At 39.1% G+C, this 19,389-nt stretch overlaps 1 protein-coding gene across 11 annotated transcripts in view; it reads left to right on the forward strand.

Moving 5' to 3' along the window:
• GRIP1 (glutamate receptor interacting protein 1) overlaps positions 1–19,389 on the forward strand; it is a gene marked incomplete at both ends in the record, with an annotated part of 306,122 nt that overhangs the window by 197,854 nt on the left and 88,879 nt on the right. For all 11 annotated transcript variants that reach the window (XM_079548305.1, XM_079548298.1, XM_079548296.1 and 8 more), the window contains one exon: positions 8,515–8,595. In XM_079548305.1, coding sequence (XP_079404431.1) covers positions 8,515–8,595 — 81 coding nt within the window. The remainder of the gene's footprint in view (positions 1–8,514; positions 8,596–19,389) is intronic.

The following is a 19,389-nucleotide window of genomic DNA, read 5'->3' on the forward strand; positions in this document are numbered from 1 at the left end:
AAAAATTGGAAAGCTTCAAAAGGATCTAATAGCAGTTCCAAACATAACTTCTTTTTTTTAAGTTTCAAGCAGTCAGTTTGAAGGGAAGACCTCTGCCAAGACTAAGGAAGCACGGGGACAGCTGATGAACCAGAAAGTTACTGTTACATCTGCTGGCAGAGTGGTCATGTCATACAGGATATATGCAGTTCAAATGACCAGTAAATATTTTTTTCTGGTTGAATTTATCCACAGATGTAATAGCAGATCATGCCACATGTCATCTTTGGTTAATATGCAGTGCTGCCTGCCAGGAAGCTGGTTGCCTGATCTCTGTGAGAGGTATGGCAGCGGACAACTACAGCAGCCAGGAGCACGGTGTCTGAGCTGCAGGGCATTAGCACAGAGACACAAGGCATGGCTCTTTTCCCTGCAATCAGCATGTACTGGCTTCCCAGCACAATAAAACCCTGTGTGCAAGGGTAGCTGAATCAAGGGCAGAGGCTAAAAGGTAGCATTAAGGTCATTGTTATGCTTCAAAAGTGTATGTTCCTAAAAGTTTCCTGTGAGGTGTGTCCTTAATGCACTCTGGGTTTCTGGCCCTTGGCCTTGGTCCAGGTCATACTCTTTACCCAACTCCCTTCTCAAGGAGACCTGTGAGAATTTTTATCATCTACTTGGCATTGGTGCTTCTCTCTGAGATTTGGTGCAGATTTATAAGGGATGCTGATTTAGCATTTCTGAACAATGTAATTAAATTTATCACTAAATTAAACAAAGTAATCTAATATCTTAATAATCATGAAGAAAACAGTTTTCAGATATGTTTTTCCAGAGATTTGATATGTTTTGATCTGCTTCACACAATGCCAGCATGCGGTGAGATTTGATGCTCCCAACCACACAAACAGAAAGGACCAGAAAACCTTTCTAGAGCCAAGATGCCACTCTCAGCAAACCATGAGATGTTCAGAACAGAAAGTGTAACTTGAATATCTGGAAGCATTCCCTGTCAGCAAGATCTGCATTACTTTGGATCTGCTCCTCTTAAATGGAATGGCTTACAGCCCCATCATGTAGCGTAAGAGTATCTACAGAAGTTATATGCACAGAAAAATCCTGAGCTGTCTCAGAGCTGAAGTAATTTTCTTATTTTCTTCAAGCCTTTAAAATTTTTCAACTTTTTCAGTTTCTATCAGCTCTGATTAAGCCACCCATATTTCACCAATGTGTAATGACGATACAATTTCCATAAACAATAAACAGAAGCTCAAGACAATGAAAGAAACTTGCACTGAATCCTAAAATCACATAATGATTCAGTAATGATTGTTTAATGGCATTCCATTTAGTCCCTGAACAAATACTTGATGCTGTATAAACAAAAAGACATACTTGTCAGATTTGAAGTGGTTTGTGGTTGAGGTATTGTTTACATTGAATTCTTCATTTGACAATCCACTGAAGTGAATCTCACCATGTGCTAATATCTCTGGGGACACATTTTCAGCAGTACGCAGATATTGTGTGTTTTGGATGCCAGTTAGGAGACTGAGTATTTCCACTCAGGTATCTAAGCACAGGCTTAGGAAATTAACTGCAGACAAGCAAACTTAGAGGATATTTAGATCATTTTTCAAGCCATCAAGCTTGATGAGGTGTTGTAAATATCTTGAGGAAATGGTTTCACAGTTATGCACGGTTACAGCGCCCTACTTCTGCTTCTAGATTAAAACTGAGCTGCTGCTATGATAAGTAATTGTATAATTCAGAAAACAGATAATTAGATTTACATAAAGTAAAATAAAATTGAATAAATTTTCACTTCAGAGAGACAACACACTCATTCATTGGTTGCTATAACTGTTAAATTAAGTTTGTGGGAAAATGAAGGGATAGTCGTCTAAGTATAGGAAAGGGAATTACCAGAGCAGCAATAATAACTCATCCTTCTCATAATTCTGTGCTACTTACGGAATCACTTGAAACCCTATGTTTTCTTAATAAAGAGTGCTGGAGTGCACTGAGCAGAGAGTTTGATTAGAAAGGATTAAGATTAAATGCATTCATATTTGTCCTACTTGGAGCCTAGTTTGTTAATGACTGTTACATACAGCTCGTAGGAAATTTTCAATATTTCTAATCATTACTTTGGAAAGTGGCATTGCTATTTGAAATATCCAGTCTCATTGGCAGTGACTGAAGCCATAGCTGTAAAAGGAACTTGAAAAATTGTTATTCCTCTGCACCAGTAGAAGAAATTAATGCTTTCTTTCATGGTTGGAGCTCCCATAATAAGTCTGCAAGGATTAGCATACAGGCAAAGAAGATTGTTGACATTCTGAAGTTTCATGAAGCGTATGCATTCAAAATCCGTGCATTATACATCTACTGAAAGAACTTATCTAATTTTCTCTCTTTTTGCAACTGTTAGTAGTCCATTCCACTTTGATGCAGCAGGAGTGACATCCTGGTAACCGAGAACATTCCAGGATGTTAATTTTTCTTTAGACTTTTGCATTAGGTAAAAGCACATCTTTTAAAATGTTCTTCATTTACAGGAAAAGACACACTCCAATATATTTTTTCTCAATTGTTGTCAATAGCAGTTTCTAAGGATGACGTTACACCAAGCGAAAAGTATTTGTGCTAGATCTCCCATCAGAGCCAAAGGAAAATTCCCAGTGCTCTCTCCTTTCTAGAAAATTTTGTTTGCTTTATCCTCTCAAGCGTGTTCAACTTAGAACAAAATTATACCTCAATTTGCTGTAAAACTTATCTGAGTTTTAGGACACTCAGTGACCTTTTATGCTTGAAGTAGTATTATTCTTCATATAATTCAGCTGCCAGATATTGTCAGTTAATTTTTTCAAAGAATTTCGTATTGGTATTTATCTTCTAACTGTGATTGGAAGCCATAGGGCAATGTGAATAGTAGAACTTGTTGACTAAGTTCCAGCTTCCCTTATGATATTTTTTTTTCCTTCCCATTGCTGTAGATTTACCTGAAAATTTACATTTTCCAGAATTTTTAGCAGAACAGAAAAAATATATTTAAGCATTTTTGCCGGAAACAAAGAACTGAGATTGAAGAGATGAGCTTATGTGAGATCAAAGGTGTTCTTCGAATGATCCTGGTGACTTTGCTTTTTATACCTTTTTAGCGATTGGGCTACTGAGGGGATCTTGAGTTCAGATTTTCTCTTCTGCCTCATCCACTACAAGTCTCCAAATTGATTGTGGAAGAGTTTTTACGTTTACTTCATGTGACATACTTAAAATACTCATCAGAGAGAGAGAGAGAGATGGAATGATAGTGAAGCTGGGAATTTGGGTACTCATCTGTAAATGTGAGACTGGGACTTGAGTCCCTATTCCAACATCTGAGTTTAGAAGAATGATTCTATGAATGCCTCTCAAATTTTAAACTTCTATCAACTACAGACATCAGTGGCTATGTGTTTATTATTATCTGTGAAAGCTTCCAGCTGCAAAATGTGGGGATAACAAAGAGTGCTGCAACTCAGAATTTACCAGCTATCACAGGTATGATGCTAAGCCAGAAATAATGCTTTTAGAGAATGCTAGGCTTATACCATTTAAAGGTGGCATTTAGGTTATGTTTCAGATACGTAAAGTATGGGAACCTAAGATAATTTGTGCTGTACAAGCAGGGTTCATATATATCTATTGCTTTTAATGAAAAATATTATTCTTTATTCAGAAGTGGATATGGTAATTTCTTTATACGGAAGATTCAAGTGTGAATGTGATATTGCAGATGTAGGAATGCCTGAAGCAGTACATGGGACACTGGTGCTTTTAATTTTTGATAAACTAATCTCAAGGATGTTCTCTCAGCCATAGTCATCATCTTTACAACTTGGTATGTTGCCATCCTCTGGGTAGGTACGTGATTCTTTGCTAGTGTAGATCTGTGCTATCATAAGGAGTGCAAGCAACAACTCATGTAGGCAATCACACTCCTCCAGTACACTGAGCAAGCTGAAGGTGTAGTGTACTTTCTTGTCAAGTCTTGGGACTCACATTAACAGGAGATGCTTAGGAAAGGAACAATGAGGAGCATATATGCAGCATCTCACGTTTTACTTGCTTGAGTTCTGAAGTCTCCTTATGAAACCCATGGTTAAACTCTAAAAACAGTTCTTCCTTGGCCAAAGTACAGCTTATCTCGTAACATGACATAAATAAGAAAGTTGTTGAAAAATGAGAATTATGCAGCAGATGACATGGGCATGTTTTTTGGGTACAGCAGCTACCGCCTGGATGTGCCTCCTCCAGTCCTCCAAGCAGTTGTGAGATCGGCACAGGGAGAGTGCTTGTAGCCTCTACCACAACTGTAAACAGCATTCTTGTGTCGATAGCTTTCACAGCCCTCTTGAGGGACACGCAAATGTTCCAGTGATCATAAACCTCCTGATACACTGAATGCCTGGACTTGGCTCATGAGGAAATATCTTTAGACTTTCCTTGTTCCCTCTTATGTGTCCCCAGTTAATATCGTTCAAGGGATATTAAACCGAATATAGCAAATATCTAAAGATTACAAATGGTCATTTTACTAGCGCAGTCCCAAGCACTTATACATTGGACAGTGCACACATATATCATCTTTATAGGATTACATTACTGTTGGTTTGCTACAGTGTATAGATTCCTTAGTCTTGGATAGAGGTCCCCCTGTGTAGTAGGAGCAATGCAGAATGATGTAAACAGGTCACAGCATGGTCCCTAACTTGAAGAATGAATCATTCAATTATGAGGAGAGATGCCAGCTGGTTAAAAACAGGCAGGAAAGTGCAAAGAGTTGTTTATCTGCCTCACAGGCAGTAGGTAAAAGCAGTAAGCCTATAGAAGTAACTGCAAGCAGTGGAACTGCTTATCTATTCACCTGATCGTTATCTTTGCAGTCTTTAATTAGAAGAACTGTGTGCGGAGCTTTGGAAAGATAATATAATATGTTAGCCCCTGTTACTTGTAGTTGGAGCTGTTGCATTCATGAGGATGAGCATAAAGAGAAACCAGGGTGAAGATTTCACTTTTCTGGTTCAGGATCTCAGTAACTGGAAGGCATTGCAGCAGGAACTGGGGGAATCAGCACAGCAGGCAACTTGTTCACTATTGTACATTTACAACTACAGAAAATACACGAACTAGGAATTTTAGGGGAAAATGAGCTCACCTGGTAACAGGGTGAGAAGGTTTGTTTTCCTGCAGTCACTGGGCAAAGAGATCTGCTGGCATAGCAGTCCTCTTGATATGACCGACTGACTACTAGGAATTGGTTACTCTGGCCTGTTTAATTCCTTAGCCAAAAGAAATGGGGAGAAAAAAAGTGAGCGGTGTAACTAATGCAGTTCCAAGACTGTATCCACATAGCTATGCTGTTTGCAAGGTTGGAAGCACAGACCCTGGCTGTGCAATTCCTGTAGGAGCGGGCAGACATGGAGAGTTTTCCATGCGCTGGCCCCAGCCAGGGCTTTGGCATCCAGCAGAAAGGCTGCTCATCCTCAAGGCTTGTCACAGACTATAGCCCTCTCCCCACTGGTGATCAGGTTATTTTAGTACTAAGGGTGTAGCTAGCTGAGATTTATGCTTTTGAATGTATCCTATTTCCTCCTCGCTTTGTATAGGTGGCTTCTTACATGTATCTCACCTTTACCTAATTCCAAGTTGCTGTTCTCCTTTGCTTTTTTAGTGTGTTGGCTTACTGGGTTGAGTTTCTTCTCCAGGGAGTCCGTGCTGTAGAGGGTGAAGCTGGAATTACAAAGCACTCGAAGAAATCCCTCTAAGCAATGATACCAGGAGACATTTTTGCATGTTTGCAAAAATCCTCCCTGCCAAAGACTGTTCCCTCCACAGATGGGGGCATAAATTATGATTTGATTTGTAAATTCTTGTTGCCATACAAACAACTTTGCTAATGCAGACAAAGATTTCTTCCTTTCCTGACAGCGTGATGGTGTCTGGCATTTCAGGGCTACCAAAGCTTTGTTGTCTCTTTACTATATTCTGTTCTTTACGATGGTATCTACTTCTGCATCTGTATTCATATTACTCTTCTGACTCAAATAATGGTGCTGCTTTTGTTCCTTCTTCAGGTGGTTATATTTGTTTTCCTTTGTTCCTGTGAGTTCTGTACAGTGATTTCTCATTATTTGACAGTGTGATTTTACTCTTAGATGGGCATTGAAAGATGATTCTTTCTTGTCTTGGGGAATTCCAGAAAATGAAACTTCCCCATCCACCAGTGAGGCAATGACTCATTTATGCTCTATAATAATTGAACATATTTTGTGTTAATGGGGTTCAAAAGTTTATGAGGCAATATTTTATGCCTCTTTGTTTGCTGTGAAAATCTATAGACAGGTTAAAAAATGTAACATAATTACATGCCTACAGTATCTAACAGCACATAAACCACAGGAATACCTGACAAGTTTTCAATGCTAAACCTAAATGCTAGTGGCCTCAAACAAAGTCTCAGCTATCTTTTGTACCTGCCAGTGCAAGATACTAGACTTTTGTTCCTGCTCTCTTGCAAGTAATTTGAATGCACACTCATCTTCCCTCCCTGGTGCCATTAACCAGAAAGATTTGCAGGCTTGTCCCTTTTTTGTGAACTCGGGACAACCACGTATACTCGCAGTGTAGTACAATTTGGGGAAAATTCTATTCCAGCAAAAGATTGCAGCTGATTTATTCATTTGCTTCTGACAAAGACTCAGTGAAAAAGGTCTAGTTGTGGATGTTCATCTCTCCTTTCTACCCTCTCTCCCATCTGATGAAAATAATGCAAATGTACGAAGTCTGACTAGGAGAAAGCTGTTTGTTCCATGAGCTGATAGATTTTTCACAAGGAGGGCACACATGCAAATAGGGCCCAAAAATCATCACCATCCATCAGTTGCTGAGAAATTAGATTATGTTTCCTGCCCCTTTTTTAACAGAAAAATGCATGTCTTGCAATATCTGCTGTCACATTCAGAGCTTGTGAATGAATAATAATACATGTGACATCTCAGTCATGTTATTGATGATCTCAATTTTTGGTATTGATAGGAGCTAGTAACACTATTTGGAGACCCTAGCTTGAGTTTTAGCTCAGCTGTGCCTCTTCTGTGGCAGAAAAGAGATGATCCAGCTTCCTTTAGAAGCTCTTGTTCGCTTCTTTCATTTTTTCTTTCTTTTTAACTTCCATAAGGATATGTATATACTGCATATGTTACAGTATTAGATTTTCCACTTAGATGTCTGCCTTTTTCTTAACTTGTGTGCTGTGTCTGTGCTAATATTCTTTCATTCTTCTATACATCAGGTAGCTGACAGCTTTATTTTCTTCAAGCTTGTATTAACATGCAGTATAGCCAAGCCTGTTAGCTCTCTCCTTGTAACAATATAATCCCAAAGCAATGGCAGTTCATTTTCTGTAGAAAAGACAGTGATACGTCTCTTGAGATATTTCACCAGTATATGATCTTCATTACTTGCTGCATTTATGTCAACGTATGTGGCCTTGCAAAAATGTTTTGCCTTTAAAATAAAACAAAAACCTCATTCAGCTTTCTTGTTACTATATCCACATTCGTGCACATGCTATAAACTGATTGGTCCATGAAGGAAAAATACATAAATAGAAGGATTTGATAGTGCTTTAAAGTGTTTGAGCGCTTGATTAAAACACAAGCAAGACAGAAGCCTAATTTCTTGCAATTCCTTTCCTTTGGCTGAAGTAATAAAATCTATGCTACTGTTTCTTCTCTTGAATGCACATTTCTTTACCGAGCTTATAGCTTGCCATTTTTAAAGCTGCTATGTGGCTGATGGTTTCCCCATGGTCACCCTGCTCCCAGGAGGGATGCACAAATGCCTCACTTCTGCCTCTAATAGACAGCTTGGCCCACCGACAGCATCCTCTGATGCCTCCATGTTGACCATTTGGTGAACAGAGCCTCCCTGCTTAAACACGGGCAGCTGCACTGCTGTACTTCAGTGTAAGTGTGCTTGGCCTATTGGGCAGCTGCTTTCTGATGTTCTCTCCAATCAGTTGTTAACTATGGAAAATGAAGAGTCCTGTGGCAGATCCCAAAAGAAAAGGAGAGCATCTCTACAGTCACAATATTCAAAAGGTTCTGGAAATACTTCTGAATAGGGAAGGTCCCTCTCTCACTGGAGTCTTTGACACATGAAGCTTCTTAACGTGAGGAAAATGAAAGTTTCTACATTTACTTCAAAACTGAAAAGGGCTTTGTATACTTTGTATATCTAGCCTGTCATCAACAAACCATTATCTCTGATCTGAGCTTTACCTCATCCTTTTCAGCTCTGTTATTCAGAGCCATTATCTTTTAGGCTAGACATGGCTTTGAGCATTGAGTCCGAATTCAGAAATATCCATCTTCATCTAGCTCTTGTTCTCTGCATTGTTAGTTCACAGTAATTAGATTAAAAAGAATTCTGTTGTTTTTAACACTGTATTTATCAGTAACTGCAACTTTGCTTGTTTCTGTTTAGATGAGAGTCCTTACACAAAGTCTGCAAACCAGACAAGGACACCTGATGGAGCACTGTCTGTGAGGAGACAGAGTATTCCAGGTAAGACTTGCTTTGCTTTTTATAACATGTGATTTGTGAACAGCAAGATAATACTAATCAAAATTAAACTCGTTATAAAAAGCAAATAAAGTATATGTGCCAACAGGTAATTTGTAAGGAAGATTCCACTGGAACTGCAAGGAGTTTACAGTTAGATTCCCTGGGACTTTAGTATGAGGAACATCTCTGCATCTGCCTTTTGCAGCAGATTTCACATGTTGATCACAACAGCCCTTTCATCAAAGGCCCTGAGAAATCTGTTCTTTCATTTGCCTTCAGTGGTATAGGGAGTTTGGCTCACACTTCCAATCCTGAATGCTGTCAGAAGTCACATCTGTGTGTGGTTTTCTGCCATACATACATCATCCTCGTGGATTCTGTCATCCTGTCACACAGAGCTGAACCCAGCTGATCAATGGAATAATCAAACCTCTGCGTCTTAAAATTACTTCTAATGAATCTGCACAATATGCCCATGAACAGCAATATTATATATACTGTCAGCAATGTAAGGGAGTTTTCACCTCAAGTAAAATTTAGGGATCAGCTAATGAGAACAAATGAATACTGACAAAGGTTGTGCACAGGCAGAATAACTGATGTTGCCATTCTCACCTCAAGAGCAGTAACCTCTGAATGGAAGGGAAGATGTATGGCAACAGAAATCAGAAACTAAGGTCATGTCACCCACCTTCTAATGAATAATCATCAGATTCTGTGCACTCTGTGGCCTTATTATTGAACAAAGTCACACATCCTTCTCAGAGGTTATAGATACAAGGGATGGCGCTCAGACTTCTATCATTGCCAGTCTCAGATCTCATCACAGTAACTGAATTGTTTATGAAGGGCCAAAGTACAGATTGTATGGATGCCCTATGTGCAAATGTATATATGTGTACGTGAGTGAGAGAGTTAGAGAGTTTGATGATGTACTATTGCTCAAAATTAATATTTTTGCATAAAATATCCTTGTGATTTAAAGATTGCTGTTTTCACAGTCGAATCATGAAAATCAAAATTGTTGTGAGAAAAATCTACGACAGTGTTCAGTGTGCATTCATTGTTATGAGGATTATACAGACACCAACCAGATTTCTGTATTCAAGTCAGTACTAACGAAGGTTCATTGTTGTTCAGTGAATTAAGCTGTCTATATGGATACCTCTTCAGATAATTCTGTAGATCACATGTCACTAATATTTAGCATACTAAATCTCTTCTTTAAAGAAAATAACAATCTTGTTAATTTTTTCACCTTGAACATAATAGTTGACATTTATGGTATGGTTACTGTATTTATAGATTGTTTATGCTGTGGTCTGAATACAAACTGAAGTTCATGGTTTTAGATAACAGAGAACTGAAGATTTTCAGTCATATTCTTTGAAGAAAAGGTTTGATAAAAGTTGAATGGGTTGAATTTTTCTTTAGGTCATTTGATAAGAGTAGGAATGTTTAATGCTCCGTAGTCATTGTGACCATTTATTTTGAGTTCTTAAAAAATTAACTGTACATTCTGGAATTTTAGTGTATATGTGTATAAGAGAAGGCTCCAAGGAGACCTTATAGCGGCCTTCTAGTACCTGAAGGGGGCCTGCAGGAAAGCCAGGAGGGGACTTTTTATAAGGGCAGGAAGCAAAAGGATGAGGGGAAATGGTTTTAATTTGGAACAGGGTAGATTTAGACTAGATATTAGGAAGAAATTCTTTACTGTGAGGATGGTGAGACACTGGAACAGGTTGCCCAGAGAGGTTGTGGATGCTCTCTCCCTGAAAGCACTTGAGGCCAGGCTGGATTGGGCTGTGAGCAACCTGATCTAGTGGGAGGTGTCCCTGCCTGTAGCAGGGAGTAAGAGCTAGGAGGATCTTAAAGGACTCTTCCAACCCAAACCATTCTGTGATTCTGTGTGTGCTGTGTGTGAGTCAGTTACATCAGAGTGTCAGCACTGACAAGCGTTTGGTGAGGTACACTGTCATTTTGTGTGTTCTTCTGTGCGTTCACTTTTCAGTGCTGTGAAGACATTTATCTTCACACCTTGTTGCAACTCCCTGCCTTAGGAGCCCAAAATATAAATGGCATTGAGCTGATGCAATAGTAAATAATAATAATAATAATAATAATAATAATAATAATAATAATGTTTTCATGCCTTGACAACTAGCTGTTCTAGCGCAAGGAATATTGTGAATTTAGGTGCATGAATACCTTTATAAAACTAAGCAGTATTTTGTGAAGTAACCAACATTCAGGAGTTTTAACTGAAGTTTGTGGAAACATCCCCTGAACTTTTATATCCTTTCTGGCACTTAGAAAATTTGGCCTTCTAAATAGCATCTACTCTTACTTGTCTGTGGGCAGTCTATCCACATTTTTGGTTCTCTTGCCACAGATGCAGACATATCTCAGCAAAGTGGTTAGGTAGCAAGAGGACTACCAGTTGTATTCCCTAGTAACACTAAGTTGAGACAGAATGTATTGCAGCTGCCTTTGGTTTTGCTTGGGGTCAGGATCTGACTTCTGACAGTATGTAGGTCAGCTCTAAACAACTTTGGGAAGGGAAGGTACAATACAGTGACTCTGGTAAATTCTTCTAAACTTGGATGGAGAGATGTCAGCAGGAGTTAATGTCAGTAATCAGAGGGCATATGCTGTATGGAAAGCATTCGGTGCTATTTCCTCCAGACATATGCCTGATACAATATTACATTCCCAAGGCACTTTTTTTCAAGCTTGAGGCCTGGCAGTACCTTTGACAGCATAGCTGTCCAAGCCACTTGATGCTCTGTCATTCCTGAGACATGGACTGTACATGTCCCATCTTATTCCCAAGGAATGTTCTGGCCATTACAGCCAGGAGAAATCGTTTTTTTTTTTCTTCTCCTTTTTTTAAAGAAAGGTAAATGATCCTGTCCTTTGCTTTCCACAGGTTTAAATAGTCTGTGAAAAGATGCATGTAAATACATATTTCTAGGATCTATGATCTAAATCTTCCAGTGTAACACAAGATTGTGACAGCTCCCTGTGCCTGTTGAAGGTTCCTTCTTGTAACATGCATATTCACTTAAGGGGATTCCTTTCTTTGCTCCTTTCTTTGACCAGATATGAAAAAAAAAAAAGACCTTTCATCACTGTGGGGTGTGAAACTGCTGTATCAACTGTAAACCCCAGTATGTTGTTTTTATCCTTTCCCATTTAACTGTAATGAAAGCGCAGTGTTGATGAGCAAAGACCAAATGCACAAAGAAATACTGTAATTCTGTAGAGGTTACATGGATCTCAGACTTGGTTTATTTTACAGGAAAAAAAAGGTTGAAATAATCATTTTATAATTAAAGTCAAATGAGCACAAACTGTAAAATCAGTGCACTGAGTTTAATTCCTTTCATCCCCAGAAGCAGGGAATGGATTAAGCTTCTCTCTGGAGCAGAACTGGCTTACTTAAGATGCATAATACATTATTCATGTGATGAGGGTACATGTCATATTTATCATGTCTTCACATGGCACAAAATCAACAAGCAGCAGATCTGTTCAAAGGGATTTACAGAATTGATGAAATTATAGTTAATTTAAATTATGGGCATTCATATAATTGCAGTTTGAGGCCTGGACTTAATGTTGAAGATGTGTAGGTGTTGTAATTATATATATATGATTGTTCAAAACGTTTTAGTTTTGCCAGCAGGATTTCTTAATTGTAAAAGAAAGGCTTAAGTTAGCATCAACATGACGAGCAGTCTTGTGCAAAATAAGAAACAAATGTATTTTTTTCTCTGAACCTTGAAATTTAGACTTAACTGGTGTGCATAGGGTTGTCTGAAAGTTCCCATTTATTTCCGTGGAAACTACAATGATACAAAGAGCGTGATAACACTATTTGATAGAGCAAATTCTCAGGCACAAAACACTGTTTTTCAGCGTTCTCATCATCGTTAATTTCAAAGCAGCCCTCATATAATGAACCCCTGTTGTTACTCTGCCCATATAGTAGACTACAGAGGCAGTGGGGCTGCATGCTGTAGCTCACCCAGGAAGCTATCATTGCCAAACTGGTGTTAGACACATAAATGCAATGAATGTGTTTTTAAGCTCATGGGTGAGACCCTTCCCTCAACATCACAGATGCAGTTGGAAGCATCTGCCATTTGAAGCTGAAGTATCTAGTGGTCTCATTGGCTGATCTCTAGGTTTAGATGGCTGAGGTTCCCATGGGTTTCTAGGCTACCACTGGTACGCCTGAGAGCAAATGTGTGCGTGGCACAGAGCGAGTTCGGGATCAATAGCACTTGAGTCAAAGACGTTTTTTCTGTGGTTGCCTACCCCTGTGAGAGCTTTATGGGGAGCATCAAATACTCCAGCAGCAGTGACACAGTGTCAAAACCTGATGACGCTGTGAAGGAGACATTTTGAAACGTAAGCTAAAGATGAGCCTTAGCTGGGTGCTGAATGCGGGCAGGCCGGGAGAGAGCTGTTCCCACGCTTTCCAGACTGAAATCCAATGCCTTCTTATCTGTTGAAACAACATGGAGAAATCTGTCGACACTAATGCCGTGTAAATTGCTTGCTTAATTTATTTGTCTGTTTTCAATTCACTTGCTGAAACCTAGAGCAGAATCACACAGGCATGAAAATAATTACGTGTTAGAAAAAAAGACACTGCAGATTTGAGGCTGATTAAAATATTTTGTTTAACCTAAAGCAAGAGGGATTTTTGGTTTTAGCTCAATTCTGTAAGCACTTTTTATTGATTTCATTGATTCTGAGGAGTTTTTATTAGAGGGAAAAAAAAAAAAAGCTGAAGTGTTCTGACTTCTCTGTGTTTTATTTCTGGCTGAAATTATGAGAAGTTTCAGTTAAATTTTCCAAATAGTTTTGTTTGGGTCAGAAGAGTATTTTTAAGGGAAGAGCTTTTTTGCCCCATCTATTTGACACAAAATAGAAAAAAAAAAAATCTTACTTCTTGCATCGATTGATGCAGACCTCTGCACTATGGAAGAGTTCCAAAGGTGTGAAGTGTTCAGGGGCTCAGAACGGCCTCAGTGCACGTTGTGCTCTGGGATGGCCATTGGAAGTTGCAGTGAATCGCAGAGTTAGGGCCTAGCTGGGAGAGCAGACCTGGAGCTCTCACTCTCTGCACAAAATTCCTGTTCAGTGGATCGGCACCAAATAACGAGAAGACACAGTGGGAGTATTTCTCAAGCAGAGGAAATTTCTGTTTTTCTGAGACAGAAGAGCAGCACAGCTGCCTGCCTCCTGCACTGCTTACACCCCCAGCCAGTGCTCCTTCATGTCTCAGCCCTAACCACACTGCCTTTGATCCCACAAAGCCCTCATGCTCCAGCTCAGCCAGCCTTGAGATCCCCGGAGCTGCTGAACCCACCCGCAGCTCGCCCAGCATCCTCCTACCCACAGCGATGTCTGATCTGCTGAACAGGCAGATTGCTTTTATAGCGAGAGTTCATGCCAACCCTGCAGGAAAGTCCAACTGGGTGTTGTAAAGTATTCCACTGATGTTTTTTCCACCATGGGAGGCTGTGTTCCTCTCTGAGATACGATGATTATTATTAATCATTTGCATGTTTTGTACGCAGTTGCACAGTTGTATTAACGGGTCGGTTGTTAAAGTAGGTCACTCTACTCTGAAGGAAAATTGTCAAGACTTTGAAGCCTGAAATTAAACTGACCAGATTTTTCAGTTCCTTTGTACATACATGAGTAGTGCACCCTCTTGCCAGTGTACCTGATTCTTTGAAGCATGCTATAGTACAGCATTCCTATTTTGGGGCTGTGTTTGATCTTAAAAACAGAACTCACCATCCAGCTCAAGGGGAAACACAGAATGGATGCGCAGCCTGAGAGCATCCACAGCTCCAGCTCTGCTATCACCATTATTATCAGTCTTGCAGCCTCATTTTTGAGGATTTTGGTGACAGAATATTAATATAAAAATGAAATGTCAACAAATTTAATTTTAGTGAATTGTGAACTACTGAGCTGGAATGGAGCACATGCAAGCAAAAAAATTATAAAATGCCTTGCAAGGATGATATTTACAGAGTTGCTATCAAAAAAAAAAAAAGAGAATTACTGTATGATGTAGCATCCTCTGTAATGGCTTAGGACACAAAATATTCCTAGGAGAAATAACAACATAATAAATTATTGTAGTAATAACAGTAATTAACACCCTGGGAATTTTCAGCCTCTGTGATGGTCAGATATACAATATGTGTTGTAGACGAAAGGAGCAACACAGTTTTCTTCTGTCCGTTGGCTCTGAACACATTCAGGTCCCATCATCTGTCCATAAAAGCACAGAAGACTGCCATGTTCCTCCTCCCTGACCCCCAGCCTGCTGTGCAGCAGAATGTTCACGTTGTGTCTCAGGCTATACCAAATGTGGCTCTCTTGAGGGGTTTGTCTGCTGCCCTCAACCCATCAGCTCAGATGTAGGTCAGCTGGAAACCAAAGAATTTGACAGACCTCAGGACTTTCCTTGGTATGGTTTTAGTTCTGTGGTAACACGCAGAAATATCAGCTTAACCCTGAAAATAAGAAACCTTGCTATAAGAAAAAAACATAATTGTGTTAAACTATATGTAATTCCAAGATCCAGTGTAGGTTAGGTAGAGCCAGAACATGTGATTCCTTGCTTGAGCTGCTAATATGAAACTGCACTATCTGAATATAATGTGTGTGATATGTTACAATTTAAGTGAGAAAAAGGTCTGTACAGTGTAATGTAATAGCAGAATAGACATTGTGTATTATTTTTCTTTTACAAGATAATCCTAGAAATAATACAGAAATATGAAAAGTAATACAGGGAGATAGGAGGAAATGAAAAAGAAATCCATGTGGATTAAATAAAAAATTCAAACCTGTGATGTGATATGAGGACAAAAGTGTCATTAATGCCATTGTTCAGGACAGAAGACGGCTCTCAGGTTTTTCTGGCTGTAGCCCAGCTGTTGCAGTCTGAACCAGTTGCACAGTGACCAACACAGGTGACAGACAGATGATCCGTCTCCATTGGCGGAGGTTTTTCTACATGCAGACCCATCTTCTGAGTTCTGTTTTCCCCTGTGATTAGGATGGCGTAGACAAGACAATTTATGTTCCAAATCAGCTGTTCTCATGCCTACAGTTTACCCCGTCCCATTCCTTCTGTGGGAGCCCTCCAGGCTCCAGTGCCAGGGAAGCCACGTGGAAGTGTGATGGAAGTGATCCTGTCTTCTTTCCAATGCGGTTCTGCTGACTTCAGTAGGTCTCTTGGAGAGGTTTGCCTTGGGACTGCCACCTTCTCCAGCAACACTGTGTAACTTACCCCCATCACCTTCCTCAGCCTCATCACAACCGGTCTTGCCTTTCACTTCAGATTTTGTAAGCACTCAGGTTTCACAGATGCAGCGTTGTCTGCCTAATCCTTTGTTCCTTACCAGAATGTTAAGTAGTTTTCTGGCTAACTGGTTTTGTAGATAAAAAGCATATTTTGCCTGGGGAAATCACCACAAAATCATCCCCTTCCTTTTTTGTAGTTCTCATTGTAGAAAAAAAGAGCTCATTACAGAAGTAAAACCTGAAAATAAAGTGCATGTGCATCTATTTATCAGTAGATGCAGAGCTAGGATGTTGAAGTATGCATCTACAGAAGCACTTTTTCCTCCATTTGCATTTGTTTTGTAGGCACATTTACTGTGTGCTTTTTAAAATCGGCACAGAAAGCTCAGGTTTGCCACTGAAGATATTTTTAACATTTAGAAATCCATTAACTATGACCTCTGTAGTCACAAATATTATGGTTAGTACTGTGGGTCATTTCCTAGGAGAAGCAAGTGTTCTGACCTGTGAAATGCAGATCACAGACTAGTAAGCTTTTCTGCACTTGAGGTGTTTATTATATCTGCAAAGTCATTTGCTGATTTTCATGTTTGATGAGAGACTGCAGTTGCTGTATCATTTATAGTCTTGCCTATTTGCAGAGTGTTTGTTTAACCTGCTGGAGGTTTATCAAATGGGCTGTGCAGCATCTGCAGAGCTACATCTTTTTTGCTTCTCCTCTCTACTGGAAATTTCTGAATTTGTTTTTACATTTAATATTGAAAAAGAGGAGTCTTCTTCCTTGCCCTTCCTTCCTTCCACCAAAATAACTTCGTTGGAATGGGTTTCGTACATGTGGATCGTGTAAATGTTTCATACATGGATAAACCCAAAAGAAATCTCTATCACAGAAAATGAAAAAAGCCCACTGAGTTCTTACCTAAACAAGATTTCTGTTGATTTATTTATAGAATTTGTTTACTGAGCAACAATTACATTACCACACTAATGCTTTTCAATACTGAAAGGGATTAGAAGAGAGATCTAATTTCATTCATCTCATGATAAACGAGAAAGAAAGTGCATTAGTGGCAATAATGAGAAAAATGCACTTTTTAAAGTATCCAGTTGATACGAGACCACTGTGATAATGTCTGAGAAGATAAATATCTTCAAAATATTTTCAGTTTTAAAAATTTATACTATGGGTGCAGTCAGTAACAGTTTTGTAGCTGATGGTACCGGACACCTTCATTTATGCATATTTGGGTTTAGTTGTGTGTAATTTTACCAAACTTAAGGCTTTCAAAATATAATTTACTCCATTATTCCTGCAACAGTTTTTTCTCAGCTTTTTTTTTTTAGCTATTTGTAGTATGATAAAGATAAAACCCAATATAGTGTCTCTAAGAACACTGTAAATAACTCTCACCACTCTTGGGCTCTGTACATATACTCTACATGCACACTGGGGGGTAGAGATGGCAACTTTGAGAGAGTAGTTCTATATTCAGCAAATGTGTCTCTGCACCATCCTTTGCATGTGCTCTACTAGCCATTTGTTAGTTGAATCATAGAGTCATTAAGGTTGGAAAAGACCAGTGTGTTCATCTAGTCCAACCCTCAGCCCAACACCACCAGGCTCACAAAACCGTATCCCTCAGTGCCACACCTCTATGTTGCTTCAACACCTCCAGGATCGTTGACTCCATCGCCATTCTGGGCAGCCTGTGCCAATGCCTCACCACTCCTTCTGAGAAAATTTGTTTTCTAATATCCAACCTGAACCTCTCCTGCTGTAACTTGAGGCCATTACCTGTTTCTGACTGAAAATATGTCGGGGAGCTTCAGGGCATCTCCCGGGGTTGGGAGTGCCATCTCCTGGTTGCTTTCTTGCATGACTTCAGCTTGCTTTCTGAATCCACACAGGAAAAGCATCCTTGTGATGCCTGACTTCGTTCACTTTACTCAGAAGGTTGGTGATGTCTGTTGAAAAATTTATTCTCACTTAAAGGCTTCAGTTGGAAGAGAGAGCAGGCTGTAGAAGCCTTGTGAGGAGACAGAAACCAGGAAAAGCCAAACAGGTAGAAAGCCATGTGCTCCTTAAAAGTCATGGTAAGAGGGGATGAAGACAGTGAGATCTCTACCCATGTGCTTGTGTAACTGATCACAGTCAATGGCTGAACACAAGGCTCATCAATCCCAATAATTTTTGTTGTCCACCAAAAAGTTGTGAAACTTTTCTTTGGCAGTCTCTTGTGAAACAGCCATTTGCAGATGCCAGTTTCTTTGTTTTAGGTAACTGAGTACATTCCTAGTTTATATTCTGATTCCTAGTTTATTTTCCTCTTCACAGAATTTAATGTGTGCTTTTCATCTGTTTGGTTTTTTTTTCCCCTGAATCTCCCATTCAGTTCTGCAGTGATTATAAATTCAGGGAATGGAGATAGCGAAGGGATAATATATCACCTACTAAGATAACAGCTCTGTGACAACAAAATATACTATCCCACATCCAGATAATAACTTGCTTTTTCTTTTTGACTGTATCAGTAGGTCAAAGCTCTCCTTGGAAAAAAAATTTAATGTTTTCTCTTATTGCTTGTTTTTGTTGCAAAATTCTGTGTCCAAAATATGAAGTAGTTTAATGTGTTTCATGTTGATGGAGAAGCAACTGCTAATTTTCTTTTTTTTTGTTTAATAACATTTTCATGCTTTTTATTTAAAAAAAAAAAGCTTATATCCAAAGAAGAGAAGGTATTTTGATACTTACTCATCTCCCTGATCACAAAGATATGCTTTTATGCCTCATGGCACAGAATATAGGAGTTGGACTTCCTGTTTTTGTGAGCCCATAAGTTAACTACAGCATCGTTACAAACCAGGTTTTGTTTTGTATTTTAAAGTGCAGTGGTAAGGACAAAGCACTTATCCTTTCAGTTTATATCTTATCTTTATCTTTAGCTGTGAATTTAAGTAGAGTCAGTTGGCCAGAAGAGACCTTGGTGACCATCTATACAAAATATGTAACTTCCCTGAATTTACTTCTATTTCATCTTGTGTTTGAATTACACTTTGGAGGAACACCCATTCTACTAAAGTTGCTTGCAATCCATCTTATCCTTTTGTGATCATTTAACCTCGCTGCTTTTCTTTTTAGGTTGAATATATGTAGTTTCTGCTTCCCCTCATTTGTGGTAGAGTCATCTTTCATCAAAATTCAGTTCATCCTTTATAAGTACTTCATTATGAAATCACCTTTTAATCTTTCCCTTGTTAAAGCAAATAGATCGTGCTTCTCCAATCTTCTGCTCCCAGGCATGCTTCCTTAACTATTCAAAAAAGTCTTTTCTGATTCTTCTGCCCTCTCTTTGGTTATTAATATTCTCATCCTTTCAGAAGAATGAGATAAAGCATCTGAGTGATGATCACTAAATACAAAGGCGTACTAAGGAATCTGTGTAAAACTGC

The sequence above is a fragment of the Tetrao urogallus genome (assembly GCF_951394365.1).
Source record: "Tetrao urogallus genome assembly, chromosome: 1".
NCBI classification, from domain to species: Eukaryota; Metazoa; Chordata; class Aves; order Galliformes; family Phasianidae; genus Tetrao; species Tetrao urogallus.